Source organism: Arvicanthis niloticus, chromosome 6 (genome assembly GCF_011762505.2).
Source record: "Arvicanthis niloticus isolate mArvNil1 chromosome 6, mArvNil1.pat.X, whole genome shotgun sequence".
In the NCBI taxonomy this organism is placed as follows: Eukaryota; Metazoa; Chordata; class Mammalia; order Rodentia; family Muridae; genus Arvicanthis; species Arvicanthis niloticus.
The window spans coordinates 46,291,295-46,316,430 of NC_047663.1; the positions used below are offsets into that span (position 1 = coordinate 46,291,295).

The window sequence follows — 25,136 nt, forward strand, 5'->3', positions numbered from 1 at the left end:
AATGTCAGCAAACAGCCTCTACTGGACGGCAGGGACAGCCACTTAAGTATGTTACCCCACCAGGAACCACACAAAGTCTACAGATGAACTGGGCTGGGCACTACAGCTATACAACGACCACACAGTCCTAGAACTGATGTTGAAACGGGCAATTTCCAAGTACTGCTACAGAGAGACCAGCAACATGCTCAAGGTCATAGCCAGCCCTAGTCTAGGGTATATGGAGCCTCAGAGCCTCGAACGGAGAGGGCCTCAAGGCCCTGAAGGCAGGGCCCAGGACCTTGCTGTGAACTGCCCAAGCAGCTAGTCCCCAACCTTCAGACATCTATACCCAGAATTTGACCTCACAATAGCAAGAGAACAAAAGCACTCCTATTTATAAAATTTATTACATTTGTTCAGGATTACAATCTCTCAACACAAGCACAAAACACAAGGGGCAGGCTGCTGAATGTCAGCAGCGTGTCTGTGGGGAAGGCGGCTAAGAGGCTCCAGGTTTTGGGACTCTGAAGCAGAAGGAAGTAACTAGGCGTAGAGGTCCTCTCTGTCTGCAGAGTATACCTCACCCTCCTGTAGGAGGGCAAAGTTGAGGAAGTGGGAAGGCCTGTGGACTTCATGGTAGAATTCCTTGGGGTTTGCCAGCTGCAGCTCGTATTTCATGTTGGGATCATGTCGAACACCTTATGGGAGGGGGGAACGTCAGATGTTAATAAGGGTCTGCCTGCCTCACCCAGCCTGAAGCCCTGGGCCATTTCCAAGGCAGCCAGACCTCAAGAGCCAAGCATGCTGGTCACCTGTTTCCACCCCCACACTTCCTCGGCTGCTGTCACACACAACCACGTACCCATAAAGTTGTAGTTCCAAGAGGACTGGGCAGGGACCATAAAGAAGCCGAGGAATCGGTCTGACAGGAGCATCTGAACCCTCTCGTAGTGCGAAGGTAGGTAGCCTTTGGGGTTGTTGCCTTTGTCTGTGTTCTGCCGTCCCCACTCATACCCACTGGGGGTCAGCTTGTAGGCTGTCAGTGTGCAGGAGCCTGGTGTGAAGCTGGGGGTGGGGTGGGGGGGAGAGGGATAGGCTAAGCACTCAAGCCACTAATCCAGGTCCCGACCTGCAATGCCTGCCCTATAATAATACTTCCACCCAAGGAGGCCCACACCAACCTGCAGGTGATGATAATAGTCTTCTCCCCATCCCAAGATGGATTGTCAGCCATGATTTTGGCATGAGTGGTGACATCTTGGGGTGACAGCTGGGGGGATTCATTGGGCTGAGTGTGGATCCAACCTAAGGGTTCCATCTCCTGTAGGCAAAGAGCAATAAAGAGATGTTCAACTCATCTGTAGACAAATGTCACCCACTGGGGTAACATGAAGGTAAGTGCAATCCCAGACTCCACCAACACCACAAACCTTGAGGTACTCATGCTGGGGCAGCTGGCTGGGCAGGTGCACAGTCTGGTGAGTGCCCCACTGTGGCACCATCACAATACAACGGATCTCCTTCACCTGAGGGTTATCTGGAGGGCTCACCCCATACAGATATCCTGCAATCTAGAGATGAGATCAGAGATTATTCTTAGTACCAACCCAGAACGCTCCAAGTTATTACTATTGTTGGGGCTGGAGAGATGGCTCACAGGTTGCTCTTCCAGAGAACCTGCCACATGGTGGCTTACAACTGTCTGTAACTCTAGTTTTAGGGGACCAGACACCTTCTTTTAACCTCTACAGTTACTGCATGCATAAGGTATACAGACACACATACAGACAAAATACCTACATATAAAAAATATTTTTAATGTATTATCATTCTATATGTGTCTATAACGTGTATATTCTATATGTGTGGCACTGAGTGTGTGTGAAGGTCAGAGGAAAATTCTATGGAACCTTTCACCTTCACAGGGGCTCTGGAGCATCAGACTCAGTTTGTCAGGCTTCTGTGAGAAGTGCTTTACCCACTGAGCCATCTCAGCAGCCTCAGGTTTCTTTTCTTCTCAACACAAGAAACTGAACCCAAGTATGCATGCCAGGTAAGCATTCTGCCATTGAACTTTCTCTGTATCTGTAGCCTTTTTCTTTCCCTTTTAAACCTCTCTCTTTCTCTCTCTGAAACAGGGTCTCACTAAGTAGTTCTAGCAACTCACATAGTACTCTGTTACAAAAGGAGCTTTTCTTTCTTTCTTTTTTTTTTATAGAATATATTAATTTACTTTATGTATATGAGTACACCACTGCTGTCTTCAGACACACCAGAAGAGGGCATCAGATCCCATTACAGATGGTTGTGAGCCACCACGTGGTTGTTGAGAATTGAACTCTGGAAGAGCAGGTAGTGCTCTTCACCCCTGACGCATCTCTCCAGCCCCCTCTTTCTTTTTTACTTTACTATTATTACTATATATGTGGAGGTCAGAGGACAACTCTGAAGAGCTGGTTCTCTCCTTCCACAGTGGGATTTGGGGATTTATTCAGGTTGTCAGGTTTGTGCAGCACACTTTATCTGCTCAGCCATCTGCTGTCCACGTTTTAACACTTGTAAAATATGTATGTGCATGTGTGTACCCATGTATCACACTGGATATATGGAGGCCACAGGACAGTTTGCAGGAGTCAATTCTCTTCTTCTACTGTATAGATTCTGGAGCTCAAACTGTGGTTAGCAGAACTATCAAGTGAATTTTAGGCACAGACTAAGTGGGCTCACACTGTGGTTCAAGCACCTTTACCTACAGAGCCATTTCACCAGCCTGTCATTTTCATGCAAGTTTTTATGTATTGTTTTGAGAAAGTTTCTTTGGTACCTGCTGACTAGAACTCAGCATGCCGCAGAAGCTGGCTTTGAACTCTTGACCATCCCACCTCTACTTCTAGAGAATCTGGGTTACAGGTCTGTGTCACCACATCCAGCTAAGATACAGCGTTTCAGTTTATAGTTAAAGTTTGCCTTGAAACTCACAGCAATCCTCTCATCTCGGCTGTCCAAGTACTGAGATTAAGGAGTGTCCCACCATGCCGAGCTGTGTTTAATGTTGTGTTTAAAGGTTTTCCCAACACCAGGCCATCTGTATTTTCTTCTAATACTCTAGTATTTTACACTGATATTGCATTGTTTAGATTTTACTTTTGTGAGTGGTGTGAAAATAAATTCTACCCCAATATTTTCTCTTAATTGCCCTAGCTTTTTGAAATATTTTGATACCTCTTTGTGCTGTCATCTTCAAGTAATTCATTCATCCATGAATTTTGAAATAAGCACCTCAAAGTTTCTGAACTATCAAGTGAATTTTAGGCACAGACTAAGTGGGCTCACACTGTGGTCTGGGTGTGTGCCATAGTCACTCACTTGGGCACGAAGATCAGAAATGCAGATAAACTTCTTAAGCACGTTTTTGGGAAGAATGTACGTATAACCAGTCTCCTTGATGTCATCAGATGAAACATAAATGTGATTGGTTCGTAGATGCAGGTTGGCAGCAGAGATGGCCCTAAAAGACAGACAGAATGCCAGCATCTCAGCACAAGCACACTCAGCAACATCCACAGGCTGCCACCCCATCTTGGTGCCCTCCACAGTACCTGACTCTCCATTCAGTCTTGGATGAGAAGGTCTGGGTCTCATAGTTGCTGGTGGTTGAGGTGATGATCTCATCGCCATGCTTGTTGACAGTTCGAGTCTGTGTAGCAGTGAGCTGGGACTGTTCCTTGGTCTGCTTTTCAATCTCAGCTATCTGCTGCCGCTGCTGCGATGGTGCTGAGATCTCCATTCCCAGGATGATGTCTCGAATTTCTGATTGTGTCAGTGATGCCACATTCACACTGTGGGGACACTGAGAGTTAAACAGGGCCCCTTCCCACTAGTCACTTTTGTCTTGATGGTAAAATAGACTTGGGTAGACAGGGTATACTCGGCAGAGATAATCCTCAAGTAACATTTCTTTTTAATTTTTAAATGTATTTACTCTGGAGGAGGGGAACATATCACAGTGCAAGTGTAGAGGTCAAAGGACAACTTAAAGAAAGCTTCTCCTCCACCCTGTGGGTTCTGGGGATTGAACTCAGGTTCTTGGTAGCAAGCACCTTTATCCCTGGATGACCCTTTAATTGGCACTTCTAAGAAAGCATGAAATGGAGATGCTGTGACACTGTGAACACTCCCTGCCTCCAAGCGGCATGACAATAAAGCACATGCACTTTCAGTTACTTCACAAAAATTGCCCTGACACAGGACAACTCTCAAAAACAGAAACCCCAAATTGAGTGTAATGAGACATACTGATAATCCAGCAGTTACAAGGTTAAGGCAAGAAGGTTACTGGAAGCTTACTGGGATACAGAATGAAACGCTGTCTCAAGAGAAATGCAGACAGCAGGAACAAAAGAGAGTGAATCTGTTCAAATTGGCTTCAATGCCTTCACCGAGAACTGTTTCTTCCTAAAGTATCCAAGATCTTATTTTTCTTTTGAGACATGACCTTAGCCCAGATTAACCTCTAACTCATGTAGGTGAAGATAACTTTGAATTCCTGAACCTCTCGCCTCTACCTACCAAGTGCCGGGATTACAGGCACGCATTACCAAACACAGGTAAAATATCTGAGAAGCTTACAAGCCTAAACGTTTCCAAACTCCAGAACCTGTCCCAAGCCACCTTTCCCTTGCCGCACTGTGACACCTGGCCCCTACTCACTTGTTTTTCTTGCCATAATCAGCCAAGATCAGATCCTTGAGCTGTACCTCCACCTTGATCCACTCCTCGTCAGTCAGCGTGGGCCAGATATGGTGGGGTTCCGTAACAGTAGTCTTGTCTGGCTTCAGGATCACCTTTGCTCTATCATTGTTCACATGCAAAGCTCGCAGAATCAAAATGAGACGGGAGAAAGCCTGGGAAGAAATGTGCAAAGCATGACTGTCAGCTTCATAGGATTTTCCCTCCTATACCCTATCCTCATAGGAAAGCGAGCACTCTCCCCACTTTCTTAAGGTACCAACCCCTCAGCAGGAGTTCTTGCTCTTTGTACACACAGGTCAAGAATTTAAAAGTGACCTCATCAAGTGGCTTCTGGCAAGCCCTGAGGCACACAGTCTCTTCTCCGGACTCCAAGTTCAACCCAGAGACCGTCTTCCTATGGTATCAAATTACCGTGTAGGAAGAGATGGTCTTGAGCCAGTCATCATAGAGGTTGAAGAGAACCATCTGGGGCTCTGTGGCTTTAAGAATGAGATCCCCAAACTTCTCCACCTTGAGACAAGCCTGGAAGGGCAGCTGGAGCTCTGATCCTTTGATCACAATATTGGGGAAGTCCAGTAAGTGTACCTAAAACAAAGCCTGAAGTTAGAGACACAGCCCAGAGAGCTTGGGCCTACTTTCTTCTACTGTGTCCACCTCTCACCTCCAGAGGATCCAGCATGCCCTTCCGAGTGACAATGATCTGTTTAGGCTGTTCTTCCACAGGCAGAGATCGGATCAGGGCAGCCACTTCCTCAGCAGTCTTCCACTTGGCCAACTAATAACCAAGGAAAGAACACAACAAACTGAGTCTACCTTCCTCAATTATCTAGAAAAAAAAATCTTGAAATAAACTGTTTCTATAATGACAAACATGGATACTAAACTTAGCAATTAGAAAAAGGTGCCTACATGTTTAATGATGAATTATATATAGTTCAGAAACAGTGAACTAAGACAGGTATCAGAGCTACTGGCTCTCAGGTTAAGATCAAGCTCTCACAGAGGATGTGAGGATGTGGTTCCCAACATCCACACTAGGCAGATTACAACTGGCTGTAACTCTACCTCCAGATCTGATGACCCTGGCTTCTATAGGTGCCCTCCCCCACATACAATTATAATAAAATATTATTTATTTTTTAGAGATATAATCTCATTATGCAGCCCTGGCTGGCTTAGAATTCAATATGTAGAAGAGACTGGCTTCAAACCTGCAAAGATATATCTACCTCTGCCTTCCAACTACTAGGATTAAAAGGCATATACCATCATGCCCAGATTAATAATTTTAAAAATAATCTAAATAAAAGTTAAGACAACTAAAAGCTACATACAGAAATGAGTCTTCTAGAGACAGAAATATGGACAAAGCCATAATTGGGCAATTACAAGAGAACTTTGATCCTTACTGGAAGTATAGAAATGAGAAATGTGGCTGGGCAGAGACGAAACGTCTAGGAAGCTAAAGGGTGTGCATTCCCTATACAAAGATGATGTTTAGTTGCTCTTTCAAGACAGAACAGAAGTGAGAGGCTTAGGATGCAGAAAGCCCAGATCAGAAGGCCCTCACATGCTTGGACCTCCTACATGGGAACACTTCCCTGGAAGCCGAGGAACTGATTCACTGAGTCAAGTACTTGTGGCCAAGTTTGGATTCCCAGCACCCATTTTACCCGTCAGCCACAGGTAGGGTGGGGTGAGGAGGGGAGGGGGGATGGCCACTTGTAATTCTTTTTTTTTTTTTTTTTGGTTTTTTTGAGACAGGGTTTCTCTGTGTAGTCCTGGCTGTCCTGGAACTCACTCTGTAGACCAGGCTGGCCTCGAACTCAGAAATCCGCCTGCCTCTGCCTCCCAAGTGCTGGGATTGAAGGCGTGCGCCACCACTGCCCGGCACTTGTAATTCTAACTCTCAAAGCAAAGTAAGCTTTTTTGACTATGTGCAGCCCCGCCTGGCCTCAGATCTATGGCAATCCTCTTCCCTCTGCCTCTTGAGTACTGTCTCTCAATAGAGAAATAGGTATTTTTTGTCATGTCCCTTTGCCCTCTACCAGGAATGAGACAGCAAGGTTCTATGGCCTCACTATCATTTAAACTGCTTACCTGACCTAAACGCTTCTGTCCAGCCCATACAGATGTGTGGATTATCTTGAGGAAGAGCTGTCCTGTGCGTGGATTGAAGATGAAGATGGCCCCATTGATGGGTTTGGTTGTCAAGTTCCCCTCGAAGGTCTAAAGAACAATTATATTGGTTAGCATGGCCTAGACATAATCACCCTGACTTTACCCAATACATATACATACTTGTGCCTTACTCTCACAGGCACTTGAAGCGTGCATGCCCACAGTGCATCCAAGTCTCACCTTGTGGATAGTTACTCTATAGACATTGGTGTCATCCACAAACCAGATAATCTGGTTAGAGAAGAGTTCACCATAGTTCTGAGAGGACAGGTAGGGCTCAGTGGGCTCAGATGAATACAGCTGCAGTCCTTTGCGTATCCGTTCACGTAACACATACAGGGCAGGGTTTGCCTTCATGATCTTGGCCATGGCCTGCTGTATGAGAGGCTTGCTGCCCGGGAACCAGTTTCCATAGGCACTGTGAGGATGAAGGGAATCACAAGAACTTAAGCATAGGCAGAAAGCTCCAAGTACAACAAAGGGGCAAAGACAGTTGGCCTGGCTTATGTCATAATCTGCTAACACACATAGATATGGAGAGAAGAGTCAGTCAGTGACCCAGAAGACAAAAACCTCATCTTAGCCATACAAACTCAAAATGGTGTAAAGACTCATGTGTAGGGTGTGGTGGCTCACATGTTTAGTACCAGCACTTGGGAGGTAGAAGCAGGTGGATCTGTGAGTGTGAGGCCAAGCTGGTCTATATAGTGAGTTCTAGGCCAGCTAAGGCTATATAGTGAGACTCTACTTTAAATAAATGAAACAAAACAAACAGAGAGAGAACAGAGCTAATGGAAACCCATGCTTCCTTCCGAGCCCTCCCTCACTCACCTGTGCAGGTTATAGGCCAGGTCGATGGCAATGAGCACACCCGTGGGTGAAGGGTAGATACTCATGTTGTCTGTGGTGTAATCCAAGAACTTGGCCCGGGCGTAGCGCTCAATATCATGGGAGTCATAGTCCCCCCAGCGCAACTGGATGTCAATCCAATACTTCTGTGTGGTGGTGCTGTCCATCACATCCCTAAGGGTGGGGAAAGTTCATGTTCTCAGAAAACCACAGTATAGCCAATGTCTCAGAGTCACAAGAACTCCCAACACTGCACCCAAATCTCAAAATCATTCCCTTCCTCATTGTAGATCAGCAAGATCCTTAGCCATGCAGTAGTGGTGCTTGACTTTAATCCCAGCACTTGTGAGACAGAGTCAGAGGATTTCTGAGTTCAAGGCCAACCTGGTCTATAAGGCAAGTTCCAGGACTGGCAGCGCTACAAGGAGAAACCATGTCTCAAACAAAAACAAACAATAAACAAACAGATCATCAAGACCCCCAGGAAATGGGCAGGTCTGACTGCTGATGGGTTACAGGGGTTAACACTGCCTCCAAGTTTAAAAGAATGTCAGCAAAAAGCTGGGAATGGTGCCCAGGCTTGTACAGCAAGCATTTGGAGGGGCCGAAGCAATAGGATTATAAGGTTAAAGCCAGAATAACAAAACAAAAGAGGCAGGCAGGGCTAATCCCTTCAGTAACATACCTATCATAGTAACACCAAGGTACCTCATACCTAAAGCTGGGTCACAGAATACTTACTTGGAGTCTGCCAGCAGCGAGGGCCGGGAAACATTCCACTTATAGGAAGCAAAGAGTAGTATATCTGCACAGGAAGAGTTCATCTTATAGGATTTTCGGGGATGGATTGTCTCCTTTTGTACTGTCTCAATTTCCAGTGCATCCAGTTCCTGGTCAAAAACCTGGAAGTAAAGATGAGAAGGTTTACCTCGTTACAGAAATCCACTTACACTGTGAGCCGAGAGAATTTAGATGAAGCAATAGGAGTCTAATCATTGAAAGTCCAAGATAAATTTCCCATTCTCAAAAGTGCATGCTTTTAATCCAAGCCCTTGGGAGGCAGATAGGTAGCTGTCTATGAGTTCAAGGCCAGCCTAAGGAGCTCTAGGCCAAGGCCACATAGACTTTGTCTCAAAATATAGAAAATAGCTGATGTGACTCTGTGATGTCACCCTTCAACTGCAGCCCACCTGACACAAGTCCATCACAATGCTCTCATGGATCTTCTGCCACAAGTGAGCTCGGAATATCTGGATGAGAGAGATCTTCAGCGTGGGGATCTTGCCATGCATGAAGATTCCTGTCAAGTCCAGCTGCACCTGGAAGCCTACATATACCTGACAGGAAAGACAAACAGCTTTAAAGACTTGAGACCACAAGAGGACAGTTCTTAGGAAAAAGATGAAGGCAAAAGAAACACCTTTCCTTATCTCCCCTAGTGAAGAATCACACTCACATTGGCTCGATTGATTGTTGGGGACCACCAGAGGGTGAATCTACGATTGGGAATCTGATTTAATCCTGATCGCTGAGCATTGGTCAGCTTCTTCCACTTCATGGATTCCTCAAAGCCACTGGCTTTCTCCCTGATGAACAGAGGAACCAAATGAGATGCTGCCCATCCACCTCCCGGAGGTGCCTAACCCTCACTGGGGTAAGAAGCAGCAGCCAATAAAGCACAGAACTGATGAGCTCAGGTAGTTGTGACAGGTCCTGTAAAGGGGCAGAGTCCTTACCAGAATAGACCTTCCCAGGTGGGGAAGTAAGTGCCCTTGAAGAGAGTGTGCTCCAGAATGCCTTCCACACCACCCAGTGCCTGAATCATGTCTGTGCGGTAGTTGTTGAGGTTCCAAAGCTTGCCATCATGCCGCTGATGTGTCCACCAAAAGGGGTTCTGCTTCAAAACCTAGACAGTAAGAGAAGTACAGTAAAGCATCTGGGTGTCTACCACTCTTAGTGACAGGGATGACAAAGCTATCCCGATTGGGAGAAACTTGCTCTACTCTCCATTCCATATACCTGGTACTGCTTAAAGTCAGTTCGGACACGCCAGCCTTTATCATAAGCCAGTGTATGCCGGTCTTTCTGGAAGAGGGTATTGATCCGGGGAATGCCTCGATCCCATGAATCTTCTAAATCTTCTAAAGTCAAGCGTCTGCCAGAAAAAAAAAGTCAACATCCTTTCTCACAAAGAAGAAGCATTCAACAATCTTTGGCCAAGGATAAACAAAATCAGTCTTAACTCCTAAAAACTCAGTCTGCCATGGCCCCCACATAAGATTCAAAGTTTTGTGACATAACCCCCAGCTCTGTGGTAGGCACACCCTCTGCATACCCACCTGTTCTGAGCAATAGCCTCTTGTCTCTTGAGTGCATACTCAGCCCAGACCCGTTGGGAGTCAATGAACTCGCTCTCCCATGGCTGTATGTAGCGGTATAAGTTGGGAATCAGTTGGTCTTCTTCATGACTCATTCCTGAACGGAAGTGTGTGATGCCCACATCTGTCTGCTTGGACCACCTGTTTTGGAACATTGAGACAAAAGATAAAAGTAAAATCAAACTTAACCAAACACCCATTTCCCTCAGAGTTGAAACAATGAAGCTAACACCGAAGACACTGAAGGTCAATCAGGCCATACCTGAGGTCAGACTGGGGGATAAGCACATGGCCCATCGAGAGCATGCCAAGCCCACCCAGCTCCTTAGGGGTATAGAAGACAACAGGGGGGAACCGACTTGGCATCTTGGAGTTCAATCCAATCTTGATACGTGTCTGGATCTTGTTTTCACACTTCACCAATAAGTCTAGGAGTTCCTGTGTATTCACCACAGCCTCTCGAAAATATGTCATAAGGCCGATGAGAGCTGTGTTCCACTTATTCACAATCTAAAGTCAGTGGAAAGGAGTAAAGTCCACATGAGCAGTGCAGAGCTTGTAGTTGCTAGTTAGTTACTTACAGCCCTACTTTAACAATTAATGTTAAAATTATTAGTAATTACAGAAAACAAAACAAAACAAAACAAAAAAACCCTAAGATACTACTTCACACCCACTAGGATAGACACAATCAAGAGAGAGATGAATGACTGGGTCACTCTGATAGCTCAGTGAGTAAGACTGTCCCAAGCCTAAAGACTCGAGTTTAATCCCCAGAATCCACATAGTGAAGTTAAAAACCGACTTCTACAAGTTTTTTCTCTAACCTTCACAAGCACTCTGTGGTCTACACCCACCCACCCACCCACCCAAACAAATGTAATATAAAATATTTTTTAGTGCTGGAAGTGGTGGTGCAGGTCTTTAATATCTATGCATTTCAGGCTGGCCAGTGATACATGGTAAGACCCTGTATAGTGATTTTAAATACAATACTCCTCTCAGAATAACAGAAACTTAGGGGGATGATCAGATCGAAGAAGGAACACAGCATTGCTGACTGCAGGAAGGAGAAGACCTAATTAGGAAGGCAGCCTTCAGCCCTTACACAGCAGAGCAGAACTGTCAGTCAGACTACCTAAGTAGGTGCATTGCTTTATTTTCCTGGAACTCCTGAAGGTCTATGTATGTGAGTTAGGACGACTGAAGAGAGGGGTCACATTCACCCTTGACCTAAATGTGCCACACATACCTAAAGCAGAAGGTGACCTGGGTGGGAGTGACTCTAACAGAACTGGAGGGAAAGGAAAACTGAGGAAAGAGAAGGCCACAGCAGTGAAGGACATCTATAGTTTCAGCTATTTGGGAGGCTGAGGTCAATGGGTCACTTGAGCCCAGAAGCCCAAGACCAGTCTGGGCAACACAGAAAAGCTTTAATCTCAAACTACGGGTCAGTGTTAGAACAGTTGCCTAGCACTGAGTTCAATCCCCAGTATAGCAAAAATAAACAACTGAAAAGATAAACTGGTTCAACAGAGTTAAGGGTTCTTGCTGACAAACCAGAAGGACCAACCTTACTTCAACCCTGCCACCCTGCATGGTAGAAGAAAACTGACTCCTGCAAGCTGTCCTCTGATGTCCACACATGAGCTGTGGCATGTGTGTACTTGTGAGCACACAAGACACAATATAAATAAAAAGGAGGAGGAAAAGATTTAAGGTCAGTCCATCCCCAGCCTCCTGGAGATTTTCCGCCTGTCAGCCAGGGTGGAGCCAGGGAGGTATTTGGGGGTTTTCTGGTGTGGCCGTATATGATGCATACACCTGTCAGTATAAGTGTGCATACATACATATGTGTGGGAACATGTGTATGCTGAGGCCTGACATCAGTGTCAGCTGGCTTGTGCCTCTAATCCCAGTACTTGGAGGCTGAGTCAGAAGAGTCAAGAGTGCAGTGTCAGCCTGGATTATATACAAAGCTTGTCTTAAGCAAACAAATGAACAAAACAAACAAAAAGAAGAAAAAGGAAACAAGTTCAAATCCAACATTATGCTCTTATCATAATCTCTGATCTAATTAATAAAAGTCCTTTACAAAATATGGCTTACTGGGCTACTATATGCATCATTTAATTTTCACAAGAGCCCTCTGAGCTAGCAACTATGGTCACACTCATTTATAGACAATCAAGTGGAGGGTAGAGGACCTCCCAAAGTCTGAACTAGTAACAGACCCAGCAATCCAATCTGACTCAAGATCATCTATTTCTAACCATGATTGCGAACCACCTCTTTCACCTCAACTCTCATCACTCCTCCATAAGGCTCTGAGCAGGGCTGAGACAGGAGAACTGCTGGAGCCCACAGGCTTCTAGAGCTGCAGGCTCCAGAAGAAACCCTCCAGAAGGAATAAGAGGAGTAGGAAAAGGGTGATGGAGCACAACCACAGCCACCCACCCACCCACCCTGTCTCTCCCTCTATCACACACACACCCTGTCTCTCTCTCTCTCTTTCTCTCTCTCTCTCTTTCTCTCTCTCTCTCTCTCTCTCTCTCTCTCTCTCACCTACCCACCCACCTACCCTGTCTCTCTATCTCACACAAACACACACACATACACACCCACCCACCCACCCTGTCTCTCTAACACACACACACACACACACACACATTTTTAAAGGCAGGGGCAGCAGGAAGAAGGATTAAAGAGGGTAACGGGAGGATAATAAGCTTATAATGTATTGTACACAATTATACAAAAAAAAAAAAAAAAAAAAGTGAATAAAAGTAAAAACTCCCAAAACAAAAGGCCCTGTCCTGATGTGCAGCCACTATAAAAGGGAGATTCTAACACATCTACTCCAGTTCTGACAAACTCACTGTCTCCACTCACCTCTAATCAAGTTTCATCCACACCATCTGGCTTCCATCCCAACACTGAAATAGCTCTAAAGTCACCAACAACATCCTAACTCCCAATCCCACTGGCTCTCACTCAGTCTTATCTACCAAACTGTTCTCAGGCAACTGAGGCTGTTAAATACCTGCTTGGTTCTGGGCCTTAGTCCTGGTCAGAGCTTCCCATCACCCTCATCTGTCTCTCCTCTCTCTCCACTCTCCCAGACAGTGTCACTCATCCTTGAGCTTTCAACCTTTATACCAGAATCAAAAAACTGCCTGGTGGTGGTGACACATGTATGCAATCCTAGCACTTGGTTAGCAGAGGCAGGTGGAGCTGTGAGTTTGAGGGCAGCCTGTTCTACAGAGCAAGTATCTGGATAGCCAGTGCTGCATGAAGAGAAACCATGTCTTGGGGAAAAAAAAATTACAAAATTAAAGAAGAGAATCCCTTATATTTTTATATTTACCGAAAATTCTTTTCCCAGGGATCTAAAAATATCCAACTCCACAATCTACTGTAGTAAACCATACTTCTTATAGCTACACAAGCACAGTGCTAATTTAAGTACATCTCCACTCCTCTGCTAAAGCTCAACACCTTCACCTTGTTTCTTGTAGCAGCCTTTCTTCTTCCAAACTCAGACAGGACCAGAACTCATGAACTAACATTCTCAGCTTCCCAGACGATGCAATGGCTCCATAAACATCACATACTAGTGCTTCTTTGATCATGTACCTGTCTTTCAAAGGGAAAGGGCTCTACTTTGTAGCTAGCATCTAGTATTTGCAAAATACCTACAGCACAGAAGTTACCAAACACGAGGAGATCAACCTAGAAGGACAAACTAATTCCTCAGAGCCACATTTTAAAAACTACATCATGGGGGATCTGGCCTTGCAAGACCCTAAATATACACAACTAACAAATCCCCAGCTTCCCTCCGCTCTGTTAAGTGGGCCCCAGAAACAACTTAAGGAAAAATATAAACAAAAGACCCTCCATTTTAATGGTATGCTGTGCTACTCCCTAAAATATAAGCTGTTTGACTCAGATAATGAGCCTAAGGGAACATGCAAAATAGATACTTTTGTTCAAATTGTAGACTCCACTTTTGCTTTGATCTAAAAATCATCAAAATAGATGCAGCCTGTTAAATTCTTGCAGGAAATCCTCAGAAATAAATCCCAGTAGGTCTAACATTCTAAGATGCCATTCCAAAATAATACACGGAGACTAGAATACTAGGCAAAGTTGAGAATGAGGGAACTCAAACCAGGGAGGAGCTGAAGAGATGTCAAAACAGAGGCTGGCAGGAAAACTAAGGCTTACTACATACCTTGGTGAAAGTGGTGGAGCCAGAGGCCATCAGAATCTGCCGCACTCGGTTATGGAAGCGTTGCATCGACTCATCATCCACACGCAGGAAACACTGAGCTGTCCGCTCCTTGGTAACCTAAACCACAAAGGCAGTGTTAACCTGTCTCAGAAACTTCCAGAGGGGCTGGTGAAATGGCTCAGAGCAGGCAAAGGTGCTTGCTACCAAGCATTAGTTCCTTACTTCAGTCCCCGGAACCTACATAGTAGAACAGACTACAAGTTGTCCTCTGACCTCCACACAAATGCCACGGCATAAGTGAAAGTGAAAAGCCAGACATGGTAGCGTGTGCATTTAATATCAGTACTCAGGAAGCAGCAGAGGTGGGGTGGATCTTGGGGAATTCAAGGCTAAGCTGACTAGCCAGAGCTACACAGTGAGATCCTGTCTCAATCAATCAATCAATCAATCAATCAATAGTAAATATGACATGATAGCACATGCCTTATTTATAAATCCTTACAATTCTTGGGAGGTAGAGACAGAGGCAGGCTGATCTCTGAAACGATCAGAGCCAGTCTTGTCTACAAAATGAACTCCAGGCCAGCCAGTGTTACAGAGATACCGTTTAAACAAGCAAGGATTAACCGTGACTAAGCCCAACCCACTGGGATGATAATGAAAGGCTATGACTGTTCTTCACCCCACTGACTCCAGAGTTACAGGGGTGGTAATGTCCTTCCTAGACTGTACCTCGTTCTGTAGGTTCCAGACCCCGTCCTTGTGGGTGAACTCTTCATAGCTGGTACGGCACTTAGGCAGGATGCGGCACTCAAAGCCACACATGTTGAAAAGCAGGTTGGGGTTGTCTTTACTGTATACAGACACAAAGCTATTCTCCCACTGTACTGTAGTCACCGATCGTGGCAGCCGGTTTTTGATGTCCCAGAATACTGCCCGACCCCTATCAACAGAGAACATAGAGGCACTTCAGTTTGTTGAAGACACTTGCACTCAAAACCAGGTAGATACCACAACAGACCTATATTCCTCCTCCCAAAGACACAACCTCCTCAGTCTTAATTGATTTTGGGGCCCTAGGACTAACATCTTTGTAATTCCCACAAACCCAACTGAGACTCACAAGTTGACATCATGCTTCATGAGACGCATGCGGGCATCTCGGGGCCAACATTTCTTGTTATTGTAGCCAACAATGTTTTCATTGTTGGGGTCTGGATGTTCTGTCAGGTAACGCTGGATCAGATCCCGAGCCTCATCTGCTGTGAACCTACGTTAAGACAAGGTACATGGTTGAAGTCCAAATATACTAAGACCCTTTGAGAACTCCAGCTCCATAGTAGAGACCCTATGCCCCACTAGGCTTCATTTCACTTTATAGTCCAAAAACAGTTAGTCAACTAAGCCACAAGAGCCCCTCACAGACAGAACATGGCTCCCTGCCCTGTTGGTTAAAGGAGCCATGTGTCATTACCTGAAGAAGATATGGATGCGATCAATGTATCTACAGAAGAGTCGGATTGGGTGTGCAGCCTCAGTGGCTATGTCCTGAAAGCTGAGAAAGTCATTTGGCATCTGGGGAGGCCCAGCCATCTCACTGGCCCGGTGTAATCCCAGGACAAGCAAGTCCATCACCAAACCATAGTACTGGACAATGAATGAAGCAAACTGCAGGCCTCTGATGATTCCATAAGAATTTGTATGGTTCATGTCCTAGAAAGGAAAAAAAGAGAACCACAACTCTTAGCTGTGTATGGTTGGCTGTGCCCCAGGCACTTCAGGGTCCAATCTCCTCCATTCTCCCTCAGCAAATCCTAACTCAATGGGTCAGACAAGCCCTTAACACATTTCTTTGCTTCTTGCTCCAAGACAGACCTTGTAGTTGATGACTACATTGTTCTTGGCGGTCATGTAGTCAGCTATGTTGTGGTCCACAATGAGTCGCAGCAGCCTGTTAAGCAGGGTCAGATCAATCTTCTCATACATCTTCTCAAACCGAGACTCCAGCATGACGTTGCACTCGCCCTCACTCGTCTCCCACACATCCTGCAGGTTATTGATGCCTAGACAAGCAAAATGATGGAGTTACGGCACATTACAATCTTTTCAGGACTAGTAACCTCAGCAGCTCTCAGCACATTACAAAACCCTCTCCATCCATCCATCCATCCATCCATCCACCCACCCATCCATCCATCCATCCACTCACCCACCCATCCATCCACCCACCCATCCATCCACCCACCCACCCATCCACCCATCCACCCACCCACCCATCCATCCATCTATCCACCCATCCATCCATTCATCCACCCATCCATCCATTCATCCACCCATCCACCCATCCATCCACCTACCCATCCATCCATCCACCCACCCACCCACCCACCCACCCATCCATCCACCCACCCACCCACCCACCCATCCATCCATCCATCCACCCACCCACCCACCCACCCATCCATCCATCCCAGCTGCTGTAAATGTCAGCTTTCTCAACATAAGTAGTATTCACTCTTTCTTTTTATTTTTCTTTTTGTTTATTAGACAGGGTTTCTCTGTGTAGTCCTGACTGTCCTGGAACTCACTCTGTAGACCAGGCTGACCTCAAACTCAGAGATCCTCCTGCCTCTGCCTCCTAAAAGCTGGGATTAAAGGCTTGCACCACACCTGGCTGTACTATTCACTCTTATCATGTAATAAAATGGACCATGCAGCCTAGGCCTGAGTTTTATACAGAATTCAGTTCACCTCCTCTCCGTGGAGGGTCAACTCCAACAAAGTTTTACCTTGGCACCACTTGTAAACAAGCAGTGGAGGTGGCTCTGTGTCAGCGGGCTTGATCCAGGGTGGGAAAAGACGGCGTTTATCTGCTTCATACCACAGGTACTGGTCCAGGTAAGCATCAGTTATCTTCTCCAGTGGCTCCACATCATACACTGGCACAAGGTGGCTATAGAGATCCATAAACTCAATGCCTACCTGTGGGAGGAGGGACCAGGCTCACATCAGCTCACCTGAGCCAAGCTGCCACCCACTAGATGCCATGAATAAATAGCACAGACCAAAAGCCAGCTCAGGGAGCATTTCACTCACTTCCTTAAAGGCTCTCTGTGTGAGGAGGTGACGCTTGATGCGGGACAAAGCCTCATGGGGGTTGTCATAGGCTTGTTCAATCAGACCCAGCTCCTCCCTCTGAGACTGGTTTAACCTAGACTTCACACTGACAAAGCAAAAAGCAAGATGAATGAGATGTTAAACCAGAAGAGACTATACCTTTCTTTGTACCCTTTCATGATGCCTTTCTCTCTGTCACCCTCCCAACAGGAACCCTCCAGCCACTCCTTACCTATAAGCTTCCTTGAGACGCTCCAGAGCCAAGATGAGCAACTTGGTATCATGCTTGTAGGAGAGTGGGGGGAACGGGATGGGAGAGAATCTACGGCTTTCCAACCAGTGCACTGTGGTCGTATACACTGCCACTGCTTCCTCTGCTGTGATGTAAGGGCCATCCTGGAAGGTAAACATCAGGTTAGTTTAGTCTCCCACTATTGTCCAAACCAGGACAAAGACCGATCCTCACCGTGTAGTCCACCGTGCCACCCAACCCAGCCCAGAGTCTAGCTGGCCCAACCTTCAGGTAATTGTGCTGCCGTTCCTGTTCTGCCTTCAGATACAGGCGAGTGAGGCGGCCCAGGTTCTTTTTGCAAACAGTCTTGTCTACAGTAGCCCCACGACGGATCCGTTCACGGTTGTAGTGGGCAGTATTGGTCCACCAATCAGCCTTGGCCTTAACATACCGAAGAATCATATTCTCTATAGGTGTTGGCAGTCCTGGGACCTGCAGGTACAAACACAATGAAAAAGTACTAAAAACCAGGCATAGTGCTTCACACCTGCCCCTCGGCACAAAGGCGGAGGCAGATTGATTGGCTTCTCTGAGACCAGCCTGGGCCGCACAGACTTAACAGGTCAGCCAGGACAACACAGTGAGACTGTCTCAAGAAGGAGGGGTAACAGAAGGTAAACAGCCCTCTGAGGATGCAGTAATCCTAACCTCAGAAAGATGAATGGTTCTGCCTCCTTGGAGGTGGAGGAAAGCCTACCTTCCAAGGAATGTTGGCCTTCCAGCAGCGCCAGGCTTCACTGAGGTGCTGCAGGATTGTTCGGGCCTTGTTCTGTTTGATGCCTTCAGGCATCATGTCCAGAATATCGTGCATCACGGCTGCCCTAAGCTCCAGGTCAAAATGGGACTCTACGCGTTGCTTTGTCACTGTCTTTGCCACCCCCTTTGAGTGACGGCCTAGAAGTGAAGGGACAGCCCAGAGAATAAATCAATACATAGTAACAAGTGTCCATATGATCTACACATGCAAAAAGACAAGCCACTTCAGATGGTCACAAACATACAAACACATGATAGCTCAAAATCCTAGAGAGCAGCCCAAGAACCAGAAAAGTAGTTCAGACTCATTTAAAACAGACTCAGGACAGATGACCAGCGCAAACAGAGACAAACACCAGGCACACAAGCCTGGGTAAAGAAAGGTACTTACCTTCAAACTGTCGGGCCAGAAGGTTGCCCAGCCATCGCTCTAGCAGAGGGGTGATTCCACGCATAAAGAACAGCCAGACCCGCCAGCCAGCAGCCCAGAAACCACAGCCAGGGCCTTTCCCTACAGGACCCTACAGTCAAGTAGACATCAGGAACATAAATGAACGTTTCCTTAGGAAAATGATAGAAAGAAAACTGGGCAGAGGTAGAAGGAAGAACATGTGTCAGGCTGTTGTGAGACAGGGTAAATGCTGTTTGAGTCCTCACAGTCTAGAATAGGGACACATATGAGAAAGGCAGAAAGTGAGGCTTCTGAATGGATTCAGTGGTAGGTTTAAGGAGAAGTGCTGAGATTCACTAAGTATAGTAATGACACAGTCAAGAGATTCTCTACAAATAGGTCCTGGGAAAGAAAGAGCTCTAACAGCAAAGAAAAAGCGAGAGTGTGTGAAGGCTGGCGGTGAGGGCGGGGTCTCACCGTGTTGAAGCGGTAGTAGATGAGATGTTTCAAGTCCTTGCACATGCGGATCTGCCGCATCAGCTTGTATTTGTATCGATACATGCCTGTCAACTGTCCCACGTGGGCAAATATATACTGCAATCCATCTGCCAGCTGCAATAAAATCACCCATTGACTTAGAGCCAGAGCCAACTCCAAAGCCAGCACAGGCTTCACCCTGTCTCTCCATCCAGGGAGGGGTCCAGGCAACATGGCCTTACCTGGAAGGCATCTACATTGCCCAAACGATACTGCACATGACTGTCCACAACCAGCTTAGTTAAACGCAGTACTTCCCGACACAGATGGAAAGCATTCCCAAAACGAGATTTCTTTCTTTCCTGGAAAGGCCAAAACCACAAAGAACACTGGTAACAGTGGTCACAAAAGGAGGTATGCCACAGTGCCAACCACCCCTAAACCCAGCAGAGCTGCTAGATCCCAGACAGGCACCTTGGTGGTGAGCGTCTTGACAGGCTTCAGGTTGAAGTTGTAGTCCAAGTGCAGGTAGTTGAGGTTCTTACGGTGAATGAGAAGGTTGAGCATGTTGTAGCCCTGGCGGCAAACCTGCAGCCCTACCTCCACCCAGTCCAGCTTGGTGGACTGAAAGAATTTGGTAGCTTTGAAAGAGCGAAATAGATACCTGGGTAAAAACAAAGAAGAGAGTTAAAGTGACATACTGACGCTTTTGGAACACAAGGTGTAGCAGGGGCCTCCAGCACTCACCTCTTCTTCTGGGCTTTGGGAGGCCGGTGCTTGAGAGCATTCAGCACATAATACTTAAGCAGCTTCTGATAGGAGACTCGAACTTTCACAGGCTGCCCAGCAGGACAGTGCTCCCGATACCTGGTTAAATAAGCCCATCAGAGCCTTGCCCCCCTCTCTTTCCAGACACTCTGGAGAGGATGCATGCTCATCCAGACGGTCTTTTCTCCTGTACTGTGCATCTACTACCCCTTAGGGAGAAACCTCACCAGTTCTTGACAAGGGGTATGTCGAGGGCCCGGCGGGTACGACCAGAGCGTAGGTTGAAGGGCCGTGGTGCCCAGAGCAGGGCGATGCCATTGGCTGTATTGTCTGTATAGAGAGGTGTATCCTTCAGGAAGGGCTCTACAAACTCTGGGAGTTCAAACTCCTCATCATCATCAGGCAGTGGCTCTTGGCTCTGAAAAAGAAAACACCGAGGGTTCATTTCCCACTCACTAAGTGCAGAACTAACATGAGCAGAAAACTGTCTGGATCAAGCACAGCGGCTACACATGCCACGAAAACAGAAGCCTGCCAAGAGACGCCTAAACAGCTAGACAAAGGAGCCAAAGGAACAGAGAAGAGAGCTAAGCAAGAAATCAACTCACCCACTTACCACTATAAGCTTCCCAAAGGAGCTCCAGCATCACACCATAGGAAGAACCCACTGCAATTAGTTCCTGACCAAAACTCCTGAGCTCAAGGAAGGAAGCCTGAAACCCCAGTATGAAGGAGGAGGCTAAGACCAAGGGGCTGAATGAGTAAGATCAACCTGAAACTACAGTAAATTTAGGCTAACCTACACTGTGTGTCCAAAACGAAGAAAGTGGGGCATAGGCTACTGCGTGGCAGAAAACTTGCCTAGCATGCATAAGACCCCAAGCTCAATCTTCAAGACTCTCATTCCCCACCCTCCTCCAAAGCATGTGATTTCCTCTTACCTTGACTGAGTGTCTATGGGAGATTGGGTTGATCAGAGGATCAAAGTAGAAAGCTGGCAAATCAGGATCCTCAGTCTTGATGAACACAACGTTAGGAGTGTGGTACCTATAACAAGGGAAGGGTGAGCCAACGCTCCTGTGCTCTGGCCTTCTCTGTTCTAACTATGTTCTGAGCGTCTTACCAGGTCAGGTGGACGTGGTGTGGAAGGTTGTTATACAGGTAAGGAAAAGCAATCTTGTACTCGGTACGAATAGGCTGACGGATAATGATCTTATTAATATCATTGAATTCATTCCAGTCTTCATCCCTACAATAGAAAGTCAAGTGAGTAGTCTAGTTCCATTGTTAGACAGAATCTTAAGATAAATATTAAAATTTAACACACACAAGGTGCCTAAAATTGATATTCTCCCTCCCAACTTACTGTAGGTTGATGTCTCGAACAAGAGGTTCAAATTTGGGTCCCCCAGGAATGGCCATGTTGAGTGCCTTAGAGGTAAAAAAGGCCTTCAGATCAAAGAGATAGAAGTAGTTGTCATCTACAAGGTCAGTCAGAAGCTGATTGGCCAGTCGGTAGAGAGTGGACATCATAGGCAACGTGAACTGCCAGCGTTGGTAGGTGGAGCCATTAACATACCTAGGGAAAAGATGGTGGGCTCACATCAAGTACGAATTGAGCCAAGCCACTTAGCTATTGCCTTCCCACAGCTCCTGGTCCCAGAACGCTCACAGAGATTAGTTCCACTCACTTTCTACTGTCTCTCAATGGCTGGTGGTCATAGAACCAGTCCAACACAGGGGCATCCTCTTCAGGGTCCAGCTCTAGCTGAATGGCTTCCAGTGGCTCAACATCTAAGATGTTGTCAGCATAATCCAGGGGCGGTTCCTCATCATCGAAAGGGGGGAAACGCATCCTCTTGAAATGCCTCCTGTCTCTTTTTTCTCTACGCATCATGATCCACATTGACCTAGAAGGCAAGAGCATCATGTCCACTGATCTCAGGTGCCAACACCCCCACCCCCATGACAAATCACCAGCCCCCAACTCTGCCCCACCATACTTCAGCCCTTCTCACCCCCACTGGGAGATGTAAACCGGCTCAATAACCCAAGGAATCTCATTGACAAAGGAAATGGCCCCAGTGATGTGGTACAGCACAGGCACATCCCGGATCTGCTCCCAGGGCATGGGCATGTTCTCCAGGAGCTTGAGAACTGCGTGAGGCATGTACTTGAGAGCTCTGCAACGTGAGGAGGAGAGAGAGTTAGAAACAACTATGTGTTCTGTTACTTGTCCCCTGCTGACAAGCCATAAAATTAGCACATGCTCCATACAAAATGCTGCCTTATACTCCAAAGCCCCAAATCAGAACTCAGGTTCTACATGACGACGAGTCCTGCCTCCTCATCTCCACCTTCATTTAATACCACTCTCCCTTTTAAGTGTCTTAGTTCCACACTAGTGGGACTCAGCCTGTATAAATCAACACCCATCCCTTTGAGAGCAACTTCCTTCTGCCCTTCCTGTAAATACCAACACATTCACTGTTCTATGCGGTAACCATTTGTCTCTCATCCATAATGCCACTAAACTTAAAACTTGTAAAAGGAAAGGACCAATACCGTCTATTCACCGAGGACTAAAAGCAAGTTTCAATAATAACAGTAATAATAATGTCTGTTGTTTGAGACAGGGCCTCACCGTATAGCTCTGGCTGGGCTGAAACTCATGGTGTAAGAACAGAAGATACACCTATCGCTGTCTCCCGTGCCCAGAGACTAAATGCCTGTGCCACCACATCTGGCTCTGGTTGTTGTTTTTAATGGAGCATCTCACTGAGTAGTTCAAACCAGCCTCAAGCCTGTGATGCTCCTGCTTCCGCAGCTCATGTGCTGAGCCTATACACGCAAACACTATGTTGGCAGCTTAAGAGTTATTTTTTCTTTTGTTTTGTTTTTTTTTTAGAACAGGGTTTCTCTGTGCCGCCTTATCTGTTATAGAACTCACTCTGCAGACCAGGCTGTCCTCAAACTCCAAGTAATCTGACTCCCAAGTGCTGGGATTAAAGGCATGTGCTACTACCTTGCCCAGCAAGAAATTATTTTTGAAATAAAACTTCCAAAGCTTTCTCACACCAATTAATTAACAGGCCAAATTTTTGTATCCAAACGGAATGTTAAGAATCTCTGCAGCTTAAAGTTGAAGAATTAATAGTAAAAGAAAGACTCCAGGAATTAAACATCCTAAACCCCCAAATGCTAGTGACCAAAAAGGCATCCAGAGTGCCTAGTGTCTTAATTTGAGATTCAAACAGTTCAACATTAACAGACATTTTACAATGACACCAGCAAGGCAAAGCAAAACAATCCATGGCATAGGTAGGCATAGATCTGGAAACTACCACGGAAGCCCAGTGGTCCTTGCCTTACTCTAACATCATCCCATGTATAGTCTAGAGCCATGTTCCAAAGGTGGACATGGTGGCATCTACCTTTAATCCCAAGGCAGAGCCATAGGGATCCCTGTAGGTTCAAGGGCAGCCTGGTTTACAGAGCTAAATCCAGGGCAGAAAGGCCCACAGAGGGAATCTGTGTCTCAGTTAAAAAGTCATGTTCCAAATGGTAGTCCTTCTGTATCCAGCACTGTCAATGGAGGGGGAAGAAAGAGGAAAGAAGCCAAACTCCATATGAAATTATCCTGGGATGTTACTTACCCCAAATAGACCCTTTTGTCATGACGGAATTTCCTGTTGGTCATGTCTCCATGGTCTCGAATGATCTTCCTGACATGTTCTGGGGGCATGTCTTCCTTCTGAGCATCCACAAACCCAAATTTCCGTTTCTCTGCATAACGCTTGGCCTGCAACTGCTGCCATTTTCGAGCTATAAAAGCACCTCAGTTTAAAGGGCTGCACAAATTTACCCTAATTACCCCTAACTCTTGCCCCTGGGGTAACCCTCGGTATGCTGTGAAGAGAAATACTCACTGCCAAGTATCCTGCCATTTTACAACCCCAAACCATCTGACATTTTTGCTATAGATGTTTAGGGGAGGATTGCTGTCTAACTCCTTCATAGTAATGCAAACCCTATAAAGGAACAGGTTTTATCACCATTGATGCATCACACGCACGCGCGCGCGCACGCACATGCACACACACACTTAGCTCCTGCAAATAACAGGCGCTTTCAAACTTTCAATGATCTGACTAAATTTTTAAAAATGTAAAAATACTGCTAATAAGTACACCCCTGATGACCTGCCTATACGGGGAAGAAATGAAAGCCGCCTACACGTTCGGACCCGCGCGCGCGCTGTTCCCGTTCGCTTCTCACCTTTCTCCTGCAGCTTCTCCTCTGACATGTAATCCGGCAGCGGGGCTAGAGGGCCGGGCACCGGGTTACCCGGCCCTCGGTAAGGAAACACTCCGGCCATGCCGGGAGAATCTGGGATGGAGAGGCAAGCCAAAACTAATCAGCTAGGCCCCGGCCCACAAGGGGCAGGTGGAACACGTCCGGAGCCCTCTGGCCTGCACTCTAGCCGGGCTGAGCGTTCGCGACCCGGGCCTGGAGCAGCTCCTCAGGCCGCTCGGCCCACTCGACCGTCTTGCAGCTCAGCCTTAGATGCCCACCATCCACCTATTGCCCCTCACTCAGGTAGCCAGTGGTCTCGCAGAGCAATGGCGGAAAGACGACGTCCGCTCCGCGTTCCCAACTCCAGGAAGTGCGCAACCGGGTTCAGAAGCTCACCCAATAGACGCCGAGATGCTCTGATGGATTAGCGACAGTCCCAATTGTTGTTGCAGCCTGCGCCGGGGAGGCGGGTCTAAAAGCGGATTTCGCAGCGAGGGGTGTGGTCGGGGTAGCCTCACGTCCCGCCTTCTGCCAGTCGGTTTAGGAGTCCTCTCTAATAGAACTGACATTTAATTGGCTATTAGCATTGCTCCTTAAAAGCCAAAGCCATAACAACTTTAATAAGTTTGCTTACGTTGCACATTTCCTCTATATTTATTC

The 25,136-nt window shown here is 46.6% G+C and overlaps 1 protein-coding gene across 1 annotated transcript; it reads right to left on the bottom strand.

Moving 5' to 3' along the window:
* Window positions 1–370: 370 nt before the first annotated feature.
* Prpf8 (pre-mRNA processing factor 8) lies at window positions 371–24,841 on the bottom strand. Its single transcript, XM_034504582.2, has 42 exons — window positions 24,459–24,841; window positions 23,837–24,005; window positions 22,199–22,363; window positions 21,872–22,090; window positions 21,547–21,759; window positions 21,304–21,429; window positions 21,122–21,227; window positions 20,408–20,598; window positions 20,160–20,279; window positions 19,887–20,076; window positions 19,655–19,774; window positions 19,413–19,547; window positions 18,936–19,065; window positions 18,486–18,682; window positions 18,014–18,220; window positions 17,729–17,892; window positions 17,476–17,602; window positions 17,169–17,361; window positions 16,255–16,442; window positions 15,854–16,092; window positions 15,503–15,649; window positions 15,112–15,322; window positions 14,380–14,496; window positions 10,405–10,652; window positions 10,104–10,283; window positions 9,784–9,919; window positions 9,501–9,670; window positions 9,221–9,350; window positions 8,955–9,101; window positions 8,506–8,666; window positions 7,747–7,938; window positions 7,096–7,333; window positions 6,835–6,963; window positions 5,396–5,509; window positions 5,146–5,319; window positions 4,693–4,886; window positions 3,582–3,821; window positions 3,349–3,490; window positions 1,413–1,553; window positions 1,164–1,303; window positions 845–1,047; window positions 371–680 (listed from the first exon to the last, which is right to left on the bottom strand). The coding sequence occupies exons 1-42, from the start codon at window positions 24,556–24,558 to the stop codon at window positions 526–528; spliced, it is 7,008 nt and encodes a 2,335-aa protein (XP_034360473.1). The 5' UTR covers window positions 24,559–24,841; the 3' UTR covers window positions 371–525.
* Between the last annotated feature and the right edge of the window lie 295 nt (window positions 24,842–25,136).